At 39.5% G+C, this 19,367-nt stretch overlaps 1 protein-coding gene across 1 annotated transcript in view; it reads left to right on the top strand.

Moving 5' to 3' along the window:
* The window catches only part of MYO1D (myosin ID), a 357,670-nt gene that overhangs the window by 145,811 nt on the left and 192,492 nt on the right, over positions 1–19,367 (top strand). Inside the window, exon 16 of the mRNA XM_042916054.1 lies at positions 9,458–9,665. Coding sequence (XP_042771988.1) covers positions 9,458–9,665 — 208 coding nt within the window. The remainder of the gene's footprint in view (positions 1–9,457; positions 9,666–19,367) is intronic.

The following is a 19,367-nucleotide window of genomic DNA, read 5'->3' as shown; positions in this document are numbered from 1 at the left end:
TATCCATATCTATATATCTATATCTATAAAGCACTTAGAATAGAACCTGGCATGGGCGCCTGGGTGGCTCAGTCGGTTGAGCGTCCAACTTCAGCTAAGGTCATGATCTCACGGCTCGTGAGTTCGAGCCCCGTGTCAGGCTCTGTACTGACAGCCCAGAGCCTGGAGCCTGCTTCGGATTCTGTGTCTCCCTCTCTCTCTCTGCTCCTAACCCACTCGCATTCTTTCTCTGTCTCTCTCAAAAATAAATAAATGTTAAAAAAAAAAATTTAAAATAGAACCTGACATACAGCAGTCATTCACTATATGTAAGATATCATCACTGCTGTTATTTATTGTTAGTCATGATGATGATAGTGGACAACTGGGACTCATAAAGTCCCTTTAAATTCCATCTGTTTATTTATCTAAAAACATTCATTGAACATTTCCTACAGACTACAGATTCCACAAAATGTGAATAAATAGATAAAATATTGGTTGGTCAGAAGAGTCTCTAAGGAGATGATGCTGATAGGAACCAGCCATACAAAGGTCAGAGAGAGGAGCAGGTAGGGCAGAGGGAACAGTGAGAGAAAGGCTCTACTGTAGTGGTAACTGTGGTATGTCATGTAGCAAATGTAGCCGTGTGGTTGGAGGCTGCTCACTGACAGGGCAGTGGTGTAAGATGAAATCAGAGAGGTGGACAGGGGCCAGATCATGTCAAATTCTGTAATCCAGACTAAACAGTTGCAATTTTGGCTAAATGTGGTGGGAACCCGTTGGTGGATTTGAAGCCAGGAGCAACACAATCTTACGGTTATCTGAGGAGATACTGTGGCTGCTGTGTGGATAGGAAGCGAGGTGACATTTAGGGATGTCACCGTAGGAGCCCAGGAAAGGGGGCTTGATAGCACCTTGAGCAAGAGATTCTTACAGATCCAAGGGTATGGACAGATTTGAGGTATGTCTTAGGGGAAAGTTGGCAAGGCTTGCTCACGGATTGGCTGGATAAGAGAGGAATAGAGAGGAACAGAGGGTGACAATTAGGTTTTGGCATGAGCATCTGGGTAAGCATAGTGCCATATGCCGACAAAAGACAGGGTAAGAGAGAAGCTTGAGGAGGTCGTGGAACAGTGGCAAAGACAGAATTGAGATCTGTCTGTTGACCATTAGGTTTGAAATGGCTACTAAAAATCTAGGTAGAAACATTAAGTAAGTTACTAAACACACATATCTGGAGCTCCGGGAGGAAGCACAGGCTGGAGATGAGATGCTGGAGTAGTTAATGTAGACGTCCTATATAAAGTCTTAGAGCTGGATACATGAGAAGGAGCCCATTCAGCCCATTCAGATCCTGTGTGATCTGACAGGAAGGAACCACCGAAGAGAAGAGAAGGAGCACCCAGTGAGATAGATGAGATGCCAGGGGAGGGTTATGTCACAGAAGCCGAAAGAATATGGTATTTCAAAAAGAAAAAGCAGAGTCGCCAGATCAAATGTTGCTGTGCAATCAAGTAAGATAAAGGCAGAAGCTTAAGCATTAGATTTGGCAACATAGGGGTCAAGGGAGAATAGGTTGTGCAGAACCCGATTTAACAGGTTGGGAAGGCGAAGTGAGAGGCCAGGTGCCCGTAGACAACTCAAGTATCCATGCCGTGAATGAGGGCAGGAAGAATGGAAGGAAGCAGGAGCAGGAGTGGGATGTGAGGTCAGGAGACACTAGGAAATGTATGCAGGTGGGGCTGATGCGGAACAGAGGGAGAACCTGGTGGTGCAGGAGAAAGGGAGGTCATTGTCATCACCATGATATCCCTGAGAAGGCAAGGCTCAGAATCCCAAGCACAGGTGGAAGGTTTGTCAGCTCTAGGTCAGAGCGGGGACACTTCCCCCATAGCAACAGGACAAAAGACAGAGAATACGAATACGGATGCAGAAAGGCCCAAAAGCTGGCTGATGAACATGTTCCTATCTGACTGCTTCTGTGTCCTTAATCAAGTATGAGGCGAGACCAGGAGTGGAGAGTGAGGACAAGGAGGGGTGGTGTAGGAGGTTTGAGGGGAAGTAGGAAATCTCATTTTGGAGAGTGGGAAAGCACAGGTTCATACGGAAGGATTGCCACCAGGAAGATCTGAGCGTCCATGTGAGATCTGAGGTTATAAATGGACAGTGAGGCGACCAGCGTTACTGTTTTTCTCCACCAGTGTTCAGCTGCTTTTGCACAGAAGTGAAAGAGATTGCGCTAAATGGAGACCCCCTAGAATGAGTAAAGCACAGTAGCCTGGAAAATTCGAATTTGGTTTGACATCGATCAAAAGGTCATGTTCAAAACTGACCATCTTCCTTATTAAAATCATACTGTTCTTTACACTTGGTGTTTCATTTGCTTATTGAGGCTATAAAGTTGGAATGTTTTCATGAATAGAGATGTGTTCATTCTGAGTCTTGATTTCAAACAGTGTAGAATTATGTTAGAGAGATTGCTTGTCTGCTGTTATTATTCTTAGAATTCTAGCAACTGCTCAGTCAGAATTTGTTATTTTGTTACCACCCATAAAAAAATCAGAAATTAAAACAAGCAGGGTGGGGGCTGGGTAACTACAGGATGGGGCTGAACCGAAAATGTGTGATCATGAGACACATGATCCGACTCCATGAGCCATGGAGAGTAGCTGAGGTAAGAGAACAGTAAGCAAGCAAGCTTGACTTGGAGGAGACAAGGAATTTTGTAAGTGCATACATATGTTCTACATTCAACTCAGGAGGGTTTGGTGTGTTTGTTTCTTGGCATGAGACACATGCCATAAGGATGGGAATATGTTTTCTAAAACATACGTAAAAATACAATAGGAAAGATCAGAAAGAACCTGTGAATTTCAAATAATGGCGGTCTTAGCAGTGTAAGCTTAAATCCACTTCTACCCCAAGAACATCTGATGTTCCCCAAAAATGTAAATTGTGTGTCTTTAAAACCAAGAAAATGCACAACCACGCTATGGAATCAAGAAGGCGGGGGGGGGGTGGGGGGGAGGTCTCAGTGAACTTGGAAATAGGACTCCCTCCTAAATCTGATGTGAAACAGATGTGAAGACCCAGATATAACCAAGGTTGCAGTTTTAAGCAAAGACTGCCTTTGCCATTCAGGAAGCCATCCCGTCTGCTGTGCTGGAGTTTGCCACAGTGGCCAGGACAAGGGAGACATCGTAGGCACAATGGCCAACACCCAGGAAGCAACAGTAGCCACTTGACTAGAGGCCAACCAAGGCCAAGATGTACACAGAAGGACTCTATGGAAGTAGACGAGATCACAGCCAAATGTCTGAGAGAGACCAGACAATGAAAAAGAGACAGTAATCTCAATAGATGCAGAACCTCACCCCTGAGGAATCAGACCAAGGAGTAAATGGCATTGGAATAAGCCTGTTTAATATTTTCAGAGAGATGAAGGAGAGAAATTATGGTCCTATAATAGGAATATGAAGTTAGAAACAAGAACAGGTAAATATTGAAAAGAATCATTAGAGGGGCACCTGGGTGGCTCAGTTGGTTAAGCGTCTGACTCTTGGTTTCAGCTCAGGTCATGATCTTGCAGTTTGTGAGTTCGAGCCCCACATCGGGCTCTGAGCTGATAGTGTGGAGTCTGCTTGGGATTCTCTCTCTCCCTCTCTCTCTCTGCCCCTCCCCTGCTTGCTCTCTCTGTCTCTCTCAAAATAAATAATTTTTTTAAAAAGAATCATTAGAGATTAAACACATTCAGAATAAACACAACTGAAGAGAGAATTACCCATCAGTAGGAGAATGAGTCAGCAACTTGTCGGATAATTGTACAGTGGCTACTAACCAGCGTTAGAGGGAATGAATAACACATTATGTTGAGAAAAAAGATAAGTCACAAAAGAATACATACTTTATGCTGCCACTTATATGAAGTTCAAGAACAGATAGAAACCAGGACAGGAGTGAGTTCTGGAGTGGGGAAATTGATGGAGAAGGAGAGCCAGGAGCTCTCTGAGATTGAGGAGATATTCTGCATCTTAATGGATGTCAGTTTTAAGGGTGTATACATTGTTCAAAACTTGATGAGTTGTATACCTAAATGTGTGCATTTTACTGCATGTAAATTTTACCACAATTAAAAAAAATTAAACTTCTTTTAAAAAGCAAATTAGTGAGCTGGAAGATCAAGTTTGAAGACTTCTTCCAGATCTCACGACAGAGAAAACGAGATGGGAGATGCTAAAGAAAGCTCAGACAGTACATAAGCTTCATCCAGGAGTGCCAACACCTGTTCAGCAGGAGCGAGAGGAGCGGAGAGAAGAGGGGGGACGCACTGTATGAACAAACGGTGGCCAGGAATTTTCCTGACCCAAAAAAAAGACAGAAATCTTCAGACTGAAAGAATACCTTCAGTGTAAAGCATGTGAATTTAAAAAAAAATGAAACCTAAGTACATTATGTTCACTTTTAGAATGTTAAGAGATAAAGAGAGATACTTAGAGCTCCTAAAAAAAAAAAAAAAGAGAGAGACAAAAAATACTACCAGGGAATGAGAATCATATGGATATCAGACTTCTCATTAGCAACATTTGATGCAAATAGACAAAGCGGCAATATCTTGACAGTGAGGGGAAGTGAACTTTATACTTAGAATTTTATTCCGTGCCAAATTATCATTTAAGAGTCTGAGTACAATAAAAATATTTTCTGACATATATAGGTTCAAAGAGTTTAGTATTCATAGATCCTCTCTAAAAAGTCTTCTAGAGCAAAAGGAAAAATAAATGCAGAAGAGAAAAATGGAATGCAAAAAGTAATATTGAACAAATCAGTAAAACTTTTGTTGCATCTAAACACATATCAACTGTAAGCGCGGTGGGGGGGGGGGAGTCTTTGGTAATAATCTGGAACAAAAATTAAAATTGGAATGAGAAATATAAAGAAGTAAAGACTTTTGTGCTGTTTATGGGAAGGATATAGATGATAATTAACTAGACAGGAAAAAATAAGCATATATTTTCATATAAATATATAACTTTTAGATCTTAAAAATATTAAGGTAATGATAATAGTGGCTAACATTGTGAAGTGCTCACTGTATATACTAGGCACTGTTTTTCTTTTTTTTTTTCCAAAAGTTTATTTATTTTGAGAGAGAGAGTGCAGGAGTACCTACATGCATGTGAGTGGGGGAGGGGCAGAGAGAGAACTAGGCACTGTTTTGAGAGCTCTGCATGTAGTTAAGTCACTGGAGGTGACAACCAGGTAAGGAGAAGATGGTACCCCCCATTTTATGCAGATGAGGAAACTGAGGCACAGGAAGGTTAAGAAATTGCCCCAGGTCACAGAGCCAGGACGTGGTGGAGCCATATTTGAACTTGAGCAGTTGACTTCTGAGCCCACCATCTTTAACAGTGCATTGCCTCACAGTTGAATGGATGGCTCTCAAATCAAAGGAGAAAATAAAATGAAATGAGAAAAACTCAAGTCTATCCAAGAGAAAATGGTAAAAAGCAAACAGAAAGCACAACTAATAGAAAATATGAAAGAAGTTGGGAAACCTGAAACATACTAATAATCATAATAAATATATTAAACTTAACGTTTAAAAGACAGCACAATTCTGTGGAAAGACAAGTCTACGTAATTGATGATTATGTGAGTTGAGATTAGGTCCTCTCTAGAATCATCTAGAAAGGGTGTCGTATGAGACGGTGGGGTATGCATCTGGGAAAAATAGTCCCTTTCTACTCTGCAGACTGTGTTTATCATCCACTTTACATAAAATGAATTTGTTCAAGTTGAGAAATTGCCATTTTATTTTATTGTCATACTGACTGAACGAATTAACAGTATGACATGGGGTGGGATAGATGGTGTGTAGGAAGGACATTGGACTAATGTTTCCAATGATGTAAGGAGAAAAAAATAATATTTCCACTCTGAATTTTTACAGATTTTTTGAAGCTGGAATTGAACCTAAATTTTTACTTGTCACTTTTCCTTGTTTTTATTTCTTTCATTGAAAAAAGAGAAGGAGTTTAAATGTTCTGATAACCTGCTAAAGTCTTTCAGGGAGATAATACTAGTTGTCAGGAAGCACAGGAGTTCAGCTTTTTAATCCACAAGTTCAGGATGCTGGTTTCCTGGAGAACTGGGGTCCATGCCATTTTATCAACTGGGAAGAAAGGAAGAACACCTTAGCTGAGCGCTATGGCAGAGAAGTTGCTTCCAGTTTCTACAGTGTGCCTAAAACTTCAAACACACCATCACTACCTGTATTATAGCCCAGATGTTGACTCTTATTCCAGTTTTATAATGAATTTGGGATGCTTCTGATTTTGTTTCCTTTCTTCATATGGTGTATTACCTCTGTCTTCATAGTTGAATGCTTGTTTTTGGTTTCTGTTTCTCTCCCTATGGGGCAGGTGAATAGGCTTTTAAGTGTATAGAGAGGAATAATGGGGATTGATGGTCGATGAAAGATCAAGAAAAGACTCAAGGATTAGAAGGAGCCAGCCTTTCAAGGAGTGGATTAACAAGCATTGGAGGCAATGGGAACAGTATATGCAAAGGCTTTGAAGCCAGAAAGAGGCAACCACATTTTAGGTCCCTAAAGAAGTCCAGGGTGATCGGAGTATTGTGCTAAAAGAGGAGAGCAGTAAAAGATAAAAATGATGTACGGCTTTTTAGAAAACCACTGAGGCAGCTGAGCATACAGAATGGGTTGGGGAAGAAATGGAAAACAATTCAGGAGTCTATAGTAGTAAATTTGATGGTGGCTTGAATTAGGATTGTGGCCGTAAAGATGAGAATAATTGAATTTTAAATATATTTTGGAGGTAGACCCAAAAGAATTTGATGATGAATTAGAAGGACAGATAGAGAAGAGAAGGGATCAAATTACAATTCACAGGATTTTGGGTTTAGTAACTGAGGGCATTGAGGTGGGAAAGAGTGAAAGAGAAATATAAAATGCCCTCAAGATTTATGTAGGCGTTGGATGTATGCATCTGAAGCTCAGAATTGAGAGCTTGGCATGGATAATAAATTCATGAATTGAAAACTAAAGTGGATAGAGGGGCATCTGGGTGGTTCAGTCAGTTAAGCATCTGACTCGTGATTTCAGCTCAGGTCATAATTTAATGGTTTGTGAGTTTGAGCCCTGAGTAGAGCCCTGTGCTGGCAGTGCGGGGCCTGCTTGGGATTCTCTCTCACTTTGCCCTTCTCCTGCTTGCTTTCTCTCTCTCTCTCTCTCTCTCTCTCTCTCTCTCTCTCTCTCTCTCTCTCTCACACACACACACACACACACACACACCACACACACACACACACACACACAATAAATAAAGTGGATGGAATAGATGAGGTCATGTGGGGAGGTTTATGTAGAACAGGACCTATTACGAGCCCTGGGCTGCACCAACATTTTGGGGTCCAGTAATGGAGGAGAAGTAGCCAGAAAATGAGACTGAGAAGAAATATCCAGAGAGACAGAAGGAAACCAGGAAGAGCATGGTGTCATCGAATCTAAGAAAAGAGAGATAAATCAAGAAGAAGGGATTAGAAGCCACTTAGATGTCTGTGTTATCTCAACAAGAAATGTGTAAAACCTGGGAAGGCCATTTAAAGACTCCCAAGAAGCACAAGAGTAGACTTGCACAAATGGAAAGATATCCCTTGTTCTTAGATGAGACAGTTCCACATCATAGATAAATTTAATGAATTTAATGTGGGAACCCAGTAAAAATGCCAGCAAGGATTTCTTTGTTTGTTTGTGATTATTTTCCTCTGGAAACTATGCAAATTGGTTCTAAAGGTCATATCAAAAAATAAACATGCAGGAGTAGCTAGAAAGACCCTTTAAAAAGAAAAGGATGAGGAGAGACCATCAGATATTAAAAAATACTTTAAGACATCTGTGATTAAAACCACATGGGACTGGGGCGCCTGGGTTTCAGTCGGTTGAGCTTCCAACTCTGTTTTGGCTCAGATCATGATTTTGTAGTTCATGAGTTTGGGCATCGCCTCAGGCTCTGTGCTGGTGGGTGGTGCAGAGCCTGCTTGGGTTTCTCTCTTCCTCCCTCTCTCTGCCCTTCCCCCACTCACACTGTCTCTCTCAAAAAACAAAACAAAACAAAACGGGACTGATGCACAGATGAACAAGGCAGTGAAACAGACCAGAATGTCTGTGATAATAATAATAACTGGAAATAAACTGAAGTACATACAACAATTTAGTATATGATTAAAATGGCATATTAAATCACAGGGAGAAAGATGGGACTTTTTAGTAAATAGTGTTGGAACAGTTGGGTGACCACTTGACAAAAGATTAAAGTTGGATCCATTTCTCACACTGTATACCAAAATAAACCCCAAATGGCTGAAAGATTAAAATGTAGACAATGAAAGCATCCAACTACTAGAAGAACACATAAGTGAATTATTCTGTCGCCTGAGTAGGAAGAGAGCCTTTCTTGCTATGGATTAAAATTCAGATGTAATATATGAAAAAAAAATTACTAAATTTGGCTACATGTAGTAAACAACTTGGCACTGGGGGAAAACAGTGCTGTGGTAGGCAGCCTTCTGAGATGGCCCCAGCCTTCAGAGATCCCCACCTCTCTGTACTCATGCCCTTGGTAATCCCCTCCCGGTGGCAGAAGTAATAGAATGTCACTTTTTTCAAAGTTTCTTTATTTTGAGAGAGAGACAGAGAGAGAGCAAAGGAGGGGCAGGGAGAGAGGGAGAGAGAGAATCCCAAGCAGGCTCCGTGATGACAGCGCAGGTCTCGCTCTCACAAAGCGTGAGATCATGACCTGAGCCACAGTCAAGAGCTGGACGCTTAACTGACTGAGCCACCCACATGCCCCTAGAATGTCACTTTTGAAAGCAGGCTGTGACTCTTGCTCAGTTTCATTCCTGAGAAGCTGGTGTGTAGTGAGCCACCTTACGAGGGGCCAACATGGCTGCTTGCACCTAGAAACACAATTTGCTTTTGTGTATTGATCTTATATGCTTGGTTTTCTTTTAGTGATAATAGTGTTTATCTGCAAATCTGCTTGATTTCCTCTGAAGCAAGTCATAATGTTCATTTTGTTCCTTCCCCAATCATATACCAGTTTGTTTATGGTTCTCACTAATGCCATGATTGGGGTATCCCTTGTCTTATTTCTGTTTATGAGAGAATTTGCAAAGGTCACCCATTTATGAATGATATTTGCTCTAAGTTCTTGGTAGGTGAGCCTGTATTAAATTAAGAAAATACTCTTCTGGTTTAGTAAGAGTTGTTATCATGAAGGAGTATTGTATCTATTAAAGTCTTTTTCTACATCTCTTATCAGATTAATGAATAGAATTCATTACCAAGTTGTTTTTCTATGAAATGTCTTGAATTTATTGAATATTTTTGAATAGTTTTTCTGTATCTGTTGAGACCATAAGGTTTTCTCCATTAACATATGCCCTGTTCACACAGATACAAGATGATCTCTGAATTCACCTGGCCCAACCATGACCTCCCTTCAGACAAAGAGGCTGTCAAGAAGCTGGTTGAACATTGTGGTTTTCAGGATGATGTGGCTTATGGGAAAACCAAAATTTTCATTCGAACACCCCGAACACTGTTTACTTTGGAAGAACTCCGTGCCCAGATGCTTGTGAGGATTGTCCTCTTTCTACAAAAGGTAATTTTATGTTTTATATATAAGGATCAGCTCTTGCTTTTATGTTCTCAAAATTTATTTATTGAATGTTTTCTTTGATTCAAGAAATGTTCATGATGGTATATTCTTTGTATCAGTGCATATCTTACAATGTTTTCTGTTGTCTTCATACATGGGAAATTTATTTGGCTGCCTGAGCTCAAAATTATTCTATCCTCAAAACTCAAGGCATTTTATCTTCTGATATTTAAAGTTGGAGGGATGTCTGAAGCAGCCAACTTTCTGTCTCTTGTTATTTTCTGAGTTTTTTCCCTCAGCTTAACTGGGTAAAGGGCTTTTTTTTTTTTTACCTTGTAATTCAGAAGTTTTGTCAATGTGTTTGACACCCCCTCCTCACCTGTCATTACCCACCACCAGCACTTGACTCAAGAGTGGGGTAGTGACATAAAGCTCAGTGGATTGTAGTATCTGTCATAATTCTGCGCAGGGCCCCCTTCTCACTTCATTCACTCACTCATGTTTTTCTTCTGGTATGCCATACCTATTTCCATACCTTCCATATGGGCCATTTTAAGATAAAAAGTTATAGATGGGTATTTTTAAAACTCTTGTGCCTCTGCGAGAATTTTCTGTGGGATGCGTACCAGGAGAAAAGCTGCTGGGCCATAGGGTGTACATAGACCTGATTGGTATAAGTAGTGCCCGTTTTCTCCCCGGGAGGACTCCCAGTTTGCATGGCCACCAGCTCCCTGGGGGAGTTACCGAGTGCCCACATCCTGACTCGCACCTTCTAGCCATCTCAATTTTGCAAGACTGATAGGTATAATATCTCATTGTTCTTTTACTTTGTATTTCTCTGGTTACCATTGAACCTGAACATCTCATTAAATGCTTGCTTGCCTTTGGGGTCTTCCAATAAACTGCCGGTTTGTATCCTTTGTCTGTTTTTCTCCTGGAGCTGGCATCATTTTCTTGTTGATTAGTGGGAATTCCTTGAATATTTTGGACATTAATCACTTTTTCACGTTAGACATTTTAAATACATTCTATTCTGTAGGTGTTCTCATGAACTGTATCTGTCGTATGCTTTGTTGAAGAGAATCCTTAATTTTGATGTAATCAATTCTTTGCCTTATGTTTTGTTGAAGAAGGCTCTCCTTGTCTCCAAGTCACAAAGACACTAGCCTCTGTTTTCTCCACTGAACTGTATACTTGGATCTTCCACATTTAGATCTTGAATTCATTTAGAACCTGTCTATATATTTGGTTTTACGTAGGTATCCAGTTTCATTTTCTTCAGTATAGTGAACCGTTTTCTCAGTACCATCTACTAAACAGTGTGACCTTTTCCCATTGATTTGTGGGGCAACTCTCAACAACTGTCATTGTATATATTCCATCTCTGAACGTTGTATTTATACAGTTGCCCATTTTTACATTGATGCCACATGGTTTTTATTGCAGTATGTCTTAGTGGATAGTAGAATAAGTTGTCTTCTCTAGTCTTCTTTATGAAGGTGGATTAACCTATACATAGACCTTGATTTTGCAAAATAAAACAAATTAATATGTGTTTATGGGGATTCATTAAATTCAACAATAATTTTTATTAGGATTGCATTGAATTTATAGATTAATTTGAAAGAATTAACATTTTGGTAGTATTAAATCATCTTAAGAGTACAAAATGGGCTTCTTTAAATCATTTCTTTGACCTTTAGATTTAGGGAGAGGCCTTATGAATTCATGGTTAATTCCTAGATTGTTTTTGTTACTGCTGTGAATTTTTTACATGCCAGTGTTGGTACAGAGAAATAATATGGGCTTATGTTGGTTTATCTGTATCCAGATACAGGTTCTGTTGTTGATTCTGTTAGTTTTTCTGGGGAATTGATTATATCATGTACAAATAATGAAGGTTTTCTCTTCCTTCCCAATTGCCAACAGGTTTCTAAGTTTAGGTCTCTTTCATGTATTTTGCCTAGAACTCAGAAAATCTGTTGGAATAGCACACTAAATTCTATTTCATCCTGAAACAGTTTTTCTATTAACTGTTGTTTTGTTTTGTTTCTTGTATTGCTTTTACTCAGATCTGTGTTATGCAGTTGGTGTCTGTTTTCTGTCTGCCATGGTAAATTATTTGCCTACATCTTGTTCCTCTGTATATTTAAATCCTTTATGTTGATCTTCAGTACTTACCAGTGATGTTTTTTGTTGTCGTTCTTTTTGCAGATCTGATACTTTGTTTTTCTCCTTTATACCTATTCAAGAGATTGACTCGTGCTCAGGGTTTGGCCCTGAAGGACAGTGACCGTCTCTCTCCATTTGTTTGGGACAGTCCTGGTTCGTGCCTGTTGTCTCTCATAACTGTTAGTTTTGCTCTCTAAAGTGTCACGGTATAGAACATACATTATTTAGTTGCCCTACCCTGAACTCACTTTCTGTCCACCTGATGACTGATAAAGTCCTGTTCTTAAGTCTCCACTGGCAGGTTGTTCACCTCCTCAGTTGACAGTGTCCCACAGACTTTAGTCTGCTGCAGTTCTGCTAATCAAAGATGGCGCCCCCAGCCCCACGAGCCAGCTCTTGTACAGTATGTATTCTCACCTACTATGACTCTTTCTTTGTCCTCTCTACAGTACCTCTGCTTTGTTTCTGATGAGAAATTACAATTTCTACTTAGAAAGGGGAGATTCTAAAAGGAAAGGATGGCTACTTCAGAAGCCATCACCCGTGCCATGGAGGAAAAGCTGTCCTGTCTTCTCTGTGATATAGATCTTGCATTTCTTAAGCATAAAGCAGTGAAGCAGGAAATAAGGATCTTCCTCTGAATTCTCAGGCAGGCCATTCTAGGGTAGGATATAGGTGATCTATTGATTGTGTTCTTTTTTTTTTTTTTTAATTTTTTTTTTAACATTTTATTTATTTTTGAGACAGAGAGAGACAGAGCATGAACGGGGGAGGGGCAGAGAGAGAGGGAAACACAGAATCGGAAGCAGGCCCCAGGCTCTGAGCCATCAGGCCAGAGCCCGACGCGGGGCTCGAACTCACGGACCGCGAGATCGTGACCCAAGTTGAAGGCCGCTTAACCAACTGAGCCATCCAGGCGCCCCCTGATTGTGTTCTTTAAACCAACTCCACAAGCCATAAAATTATTGGAAATTTCTCTCAGCTTCTGGGAATAGGTCATTAACCACCTAACTTTTTATGTGATATGTGTTTTTATTTTTTCTGTAACCTTATAGAAATGAAACAGGAAGTGAAGAGAGGCAGCATTAGGAAATGCTATTTTAAACCAGAATCATCTAACAATTGACTTTTATTTCCTTTTTAAATAAAAAATAGCTTTATATATTTTTCTGATTATATGATTAAAGTGTACTTATTGAAAAAACAAATTCAAAGCATATAGAAAAACATAAGAGAAATCATGGAAAATAACCTAAAATCCCACCATCCAGAGGTAACAAACCATTAACATTGTGGTGCCCATCCTTGCTAATATCTTTCTGTGCATATATTCAAGCATATATGCTATAAAATAAATGAGGTCGTGGTTCACATGGTGACTTTTTAATAATATTTTGTTACTCTCTTTCCCCACATTTACCATCTCTGCCTGCCCACTTCTCACCACCTGTGTCACAGGGTCCCCAAGACCACTTCCAGTTTTCATGATTCACTAAAAGGACTAACAGGATATAGTTGTGCTCATGAGGAAAACTTACTACAGCAAAAAGATGCAAAGCAAAGTTGGCAAAGGGAAAAGGCAAATGGGGCAAAATCCCGAGAAAATTAGGAGCAAGCTTCCAAGAGTTCTTTCCCTATGGAATTGCACAGGACATGCTTAATTCCTCCAGAGATGGATTGTGACAGCATGTGCAAAGTGTTGTCTACCAGGGAAGCTCAATGGAGAGTCGGTGCTCAAAATTTTTACTGGGGATTCATTATGTAGGCACCCTCTGCCTAACATGTACCCAAGTCCCAGACACCCAGAAGAAAATCAGGCATTTAGCATAAACCTCATTCTTTGCACAAGCAGTATAACCACATTGAGCCACTCTTACCATTTAGGGAAAGTTTTATATCAGCATGTAAAATTGTTTTCCAGTCAAGTTCCCAGACACAACACTAGCCAAGGGCCAACCTTGGAAGCAGACCTTTCTAGGGGTGGCTGGGTGGCTCAGTCGGTTGGGCGTCCAACTTCGACTCACGTCATGGTCTCACGGTTTGTGGGTTTGGGCCGCGCGTGGGGCTCTGTGCTGACAGCTCAGAGCCTGGAGCCTGCTTCGGATTCTGTGTCTCTTTCTCTCTCTGCCCCTCCCCCACTTGTGCTCTGTCTCTCAAAAATAAATAAATGGGGAAAAAATTAAAAAAAAAAAAGGAAGCAGGCCTTTCTAAGGGTACAGTCTCAGGCCTGCTGTGTTAACTCTTTTCTGGACACCCCCAAATCTTCCATACTTTTAGTAGACTTCCTTATACATATAGGAATACTTCATCCTATGCACCAATACTTCAATGCTAATGCCATCATTTTTTTTTTAACTATTTATTTTTTAACTTACATCCAAGTTAGCATATGGTGCAACAATGATTTCAGGAGTAGATTCCTTAATGCCCCTTACCCACTTAGCCCATCCCCCCCCACACAACCCCTCCAGCAACCCTCTGTTCTCTATATTTAGGAATCTGTTATGTTTTTCCCCTTCCCTGTTTTATATTATTTTTGCTTCCCTTATGTTCATCTGTTTTGTATCTTAAAGTCCTCATGAGTGAAGTCATATGACATTTGTCTTTCTCTAATTTCGCTTAGCATAATACCCTTCATTCTTTTTGATTGCTACAAGTAATACTCCATTATGTGTGTGTGTGTGTGTGTGTATGTATATATACATATATACATATATATATATACACATAAATACATATATATATACACATATATACATATATATATATATACACACACATATACATATACATATATATATATATATACACACACATATACATATATATATATATATATATATATATATATATATACACACACATATACATATACATATATATATATATATATATATATATATACACACCACATCTTCTTTATCCAGTCATCCATCGACGGACATTTGGGCTCTTTCCATACTTCAGCTGTTGTTGATAGTGCTGCTATAAACATGGGGGTGCATGTGTCCCTTCAAAACAGCACACCTGTATCCCTTGGTTAAATACCTAGTAGTGCAATTGCTGGGTCATAGGGTAGTTCTATTTTTAGTTTTTTGAGGAACCTCCATACTGTTTTCCAGAGTGGCTGCACCAGCTTGCATTCCCAGCTAATGCCTTCATTCTGTGCACTGGATTCCCATGAGCAAGATTGTTGGTTGAAGGGTATATATTATATTTGTAATCATCATCCATATAAACAGTTCACATTTTGTAGCCCACAATGTAAGTGAACTTCTTTTCCCTAATTTTTTTTTAAGTTTATTTATTTTTGAGAGAGAAAGAACATGCACAAGCAGGGGAGCGACAGAGAGAGGGAGACAGAGAATCTGAAGCAGGCTCCAGGCTCCGAGCTCCGAGCTGAGCTGTCAGGAGCAGAGCAGGATGTGGGGCTCAAATTCACAAACCTCGAGATCATAACCTGAGCCAAAGTCAGACACTCAATGGGCTGAGCCACCCAGGCTTCCCTCCCTAATTTTTTTTTAACCACAGTGACTTTTACCAGGCTTTTGAATTTTTCCCATTCTTAGCAATAAGAAATGATATCTCGTTGCTACTTTAATTTTGTATTTTCATGACAAGGTGTATTTGTTGGTCTTTTGGGATTGCCTTTTCTGTTACTTGCTTATTCACATCCTTGGCCCAGTTTTCTGTTGGGTTCTTTGTCTTCTTATGAATTTGTGGGAGCGATTATCTTTATTATTGCAGGTGTTTTTCCTAGGCTATCATTTGTCATTGACTCCACTTATGGTATACTCTTTGACATGAAATTTTTCACTTAATAGGTCTTATCTTTTTTTTTCTTTATATCTTTGAGTTTCTTCAAAAAAAGTTATGGTTCTGGGATTTAGTTTTTATACATGGTATTATCTAAGGGTCCAGCTCTGTTTTGTTCCAAATTAAAAACCATCTGTTCTAATCCAGTTTATTTAAAAATTCCTCTTTTTCCCACTATATTGAAATTTTGCTTTTGTCTAATAATAAATTCCCATATATACTTGAGTCTGTTTTCAGAATCACTATTTTATTCCATTGACAATTCCTATGCCAGTGTCATACTGTGTTACAGGTTTTAACTTGTGAGAACTAGCTTTCAGTGTATTTTCATACTGTTTCTGTACCTTAATAGAAATGTAATGGCAAGTTGTAAGAGGCAAAATCAATGATGTTGACCAAAACCAGAACCTCCAAAATTGTTCTTTTTTTTTTTAAATTTTTATTTAACTAATCACTACACCCAACGTGGGGGCTTGAACTCACGACCCCAAGATTAAGGGTCTCACACTCCTCTGAGTGAACCAGCCAGGCGCTCCCAAAATAGTTGTTCTTAAAGAAATAAACTGCATAACCACAGAGACTGCAGAAGAGATACAAATTGCATTGCTTTCTGATTTGTAAAAAATGTATAGTTCTACACTGTCACTATCTAAACCACTAAGCATTCAGTATCAAGAATTACAGATGGTCTGTTTAGTGCATCTTGTTTTCCATCATATACTTAGTCATATGCTTGACATTTTAGGAGATCTGTGAAATTGCTCCAGATATCTTGGATTTTTTTTAAGAAATGACCATCTTAAAAAAGACATCTAGAGTTCCAAGACTTTTATTGTTTTATAGTACATAAGTAGTAGCAGTACAAGTTCATGTAGGAAGATGAAAAACATAGAAATAATTTTATATTTTTAAAATATAATTTTATATTAAATATAAATTAAATCATGCCATATTCTTGTGTAAGCTTTTTTGTTCTGTCTTTATGTGTGTCAATTTTTATTTGCATATTCATAATAGCTGCCTTAGCCCTTAATAGGATTTACTAGAACTTCCTCAATCAATGTGCTATCACTAGATGTTTAGGTTTCTCCAGTTTTTCACTCTCTAGGTCCCGCTTCAGTGCACAGGTCTGCAGTGTCTGACCCAGCATTCAATACATGTTAGCTATTGTTATTACTACTCGTACTGCTATTCCTGCTGCTAGTAAGTACTAGTAATCATCCTTGATTATTTTCTCAGAATAAATTCTCAGGCACAAAATTTTCTGTTTAAAAGATATGCACTTTTAAGATTTTCTGTCCCCTTTGTCAGATGGCTTCCAGAAAGATTGGACCAGTTTATGCTCCCACCAGCTAATGCATGAAAGAGCTTGACTCACTGAAGCACTGGATATTTTTAGTCTTATAAACACCCTTTCTGAATGACATGAAACCTGAATGTCTTGCCTGACTGCTGAAAAAAGCTTTTTATGCAAAACCCCAGTTGTGTATACCTCCCTGCATCACCATAAGAAACGAATCAGAATGGCCAGTGAGGTTTTTTTAAAGGTCATACTTCGGTTTCTTTCACAGTACACAATTGTTTCACTTACCCACCTACCCTCTACATTTGAGGGTGTGTGTGTGTGTGTGTGTGTGTGTGTGTGTGTGTGTGTGTTCCTTACATCACATTTGAATGAGAGACCAAATAAGATGGTGTTTCCAGGGAGCACTGAAGACACTATTTAAAGATTTCAGAATTACAGCTTTAAGCAAGGAGGTGCTGAGAGATCAGCAGTCAGCTCAGCAGCGAGCACACGGGGCTGAGCTGACGTGTGTAATGAGCACGTGTGTTGTGAGGCCTGTCTGTCCCAGCTGATCTTGTTGTTTCAGCTTTTTTCCGTCTTCAGGTTGGATTTTTCTGGTTTGGACTTTCTTACTATTTCTCTTCTATATGCTGTATTCATTAATTCTCAGAAAATAAGATGCTTATTTATTGCATAAATTGGGAAATCCTGAAAGAAAACAGTAGTTACTAATGAAATTCTTAATGAAAATTTCATACCAAATGCATTACAAAGAGTCATGATTCTCTAATATTCTGTACCCATTCAGTTTAAAATATGTTGCTGTCTTAGAAGAGAAATAGAGTATGGCTTCCCTCAAGAAACTCTCCCTTCTTGTTTTTGGTGCATGTGTAGTTTTAAATTTATATTGTCATTTTAGGGAATCATAGGGCAAGATCAAAATTGTCACATAAGGTGATATGAAAGACGGATTCTCAAAGGGAGATGGAAAAGGATTAGAGAAATTTATCTGTTGTGTGGCCATTAACAAATTTGGAATCGGTTGATGGATTTGAAGAGTGGCTTTCTCGATCCATCTATAAGATAGTGCCTTTGTGAATTGTGTCTTCATTTGAGGGAATGAGCCCTTTCTTAAAGGGCGTCTAAATTCATTGTAGACCGTGGTCTTAATGGTCACTGAGACCATTTCAGCTCGCACAGCTTTGATCCTAGCTCTAGGAATGGAATTATCCTTTCCAGTGTGCCGTGGTGTAGTTATGAGCTCAAGGCCCTTACATCACATACTGAAGGCTACTAACCATAGGCATTCTTTCTTAAAGGAATATCTTAAGGCTTTAATCATTTTCCTCCAAGCAATTGTGGGTACCCTGGGATTATAGCTCATGAATTCCACAGCTGCCAGCTCCTGACCTGCTTCACGCTACATGCCATGGGTTTCCCAGTGTTTATTGTTTCCTAAATGTGGCTTGAACCTTGTAGCACCCATGGCACTAGGAATTGTCAGGGACACAGTCAAGTTTGAGTCTAAAGGCAATTGGCAGTCTTCTATTACAATTATGTGAAACTGTAGATGTGTTTTTACAGGAAATAATAGAAGCCTCACGCTCTAAGGATTCAGATCCATTGGCCTCCTGAAGTTCATAGGCTCGTAGAATTTTCTTTTTGCTTGAACGGTAGTTTCCTGATTAGAAGATGGTAGTGGTTTGATTATTAAGTCTTAGAAAAATTGGCACAGTCTCATAAACAGGTATGGGAAACAAAGGAATGAGTGGGGAAGAAAGGGTGGAAAATATGTGAGTGTGAAAAAGAGGTTTTGATAAAGCTGATGAAGGAGGAAAAGACCTCAAGCTAGTGAGATAAAAATACTCAAAATGTGGGCTAACCTCACATGTGATTGTTGTTTCCAATTTTATGTGGAGTTCAGGATGGAATTGTAGGATAGTGATCTTCAATAAGTCAGCAGTATTTGAACACATTGTATATAATGTTTGATAAAGGACATACAGAAGCATGTAAAGTCCAGAGTCCTTTTGAGATGGCACATGGGAAAATTTCTTCTTGCTCTTGTGAGGATTAGCTGTATTTCTGAGCCACTGCCCTCAAACTGGCAGTCACGTTATGGGGAAGGGACCACACTGCTGCAAAACCTCCTTTGTGAAATTTCCTGGAATGGTGATATTGGACATCCTTGAAGTGTTCCTGAATTTATGGGGAATGCTTCTAGTGAGTTTCTTTTCTTTTCTTTTTTAATTTTTTTAAATGTTTATTTTATAGGGGCACCTGGGTGACTCAGTCGGTTAAGCATCCAATTTCGGCTTAGGTCTTGATCTCGCGGTTCATGAGTTTGAGCCCCGCGTCGGGCTCTGTGCTGACAGCTCAGAGCCTGGAGCCTGCTTAAGATTCTGTGTTTCCCTCTCTCTCTCTGCCCCTCC

The sequence above is a fragment of the Panthera leo genome, chromosome E1 (assembly GCF_018350215.1).
Source record: "Panthera leo isolate Ple1 chromosome E1, P.leo_Ple1_pat1.1, whole genome shotgun sequence".
Lineage (NCBI taxonomy): Eukaryota > Metazoa > Chordata > Mammalia > Carnivora > Felidae > Panthera > Panthera leo.
Note: the sequence above shows the minus strand (reverse complement) of the source record. Positions and strands in the feature narration are given on the sequence as shown.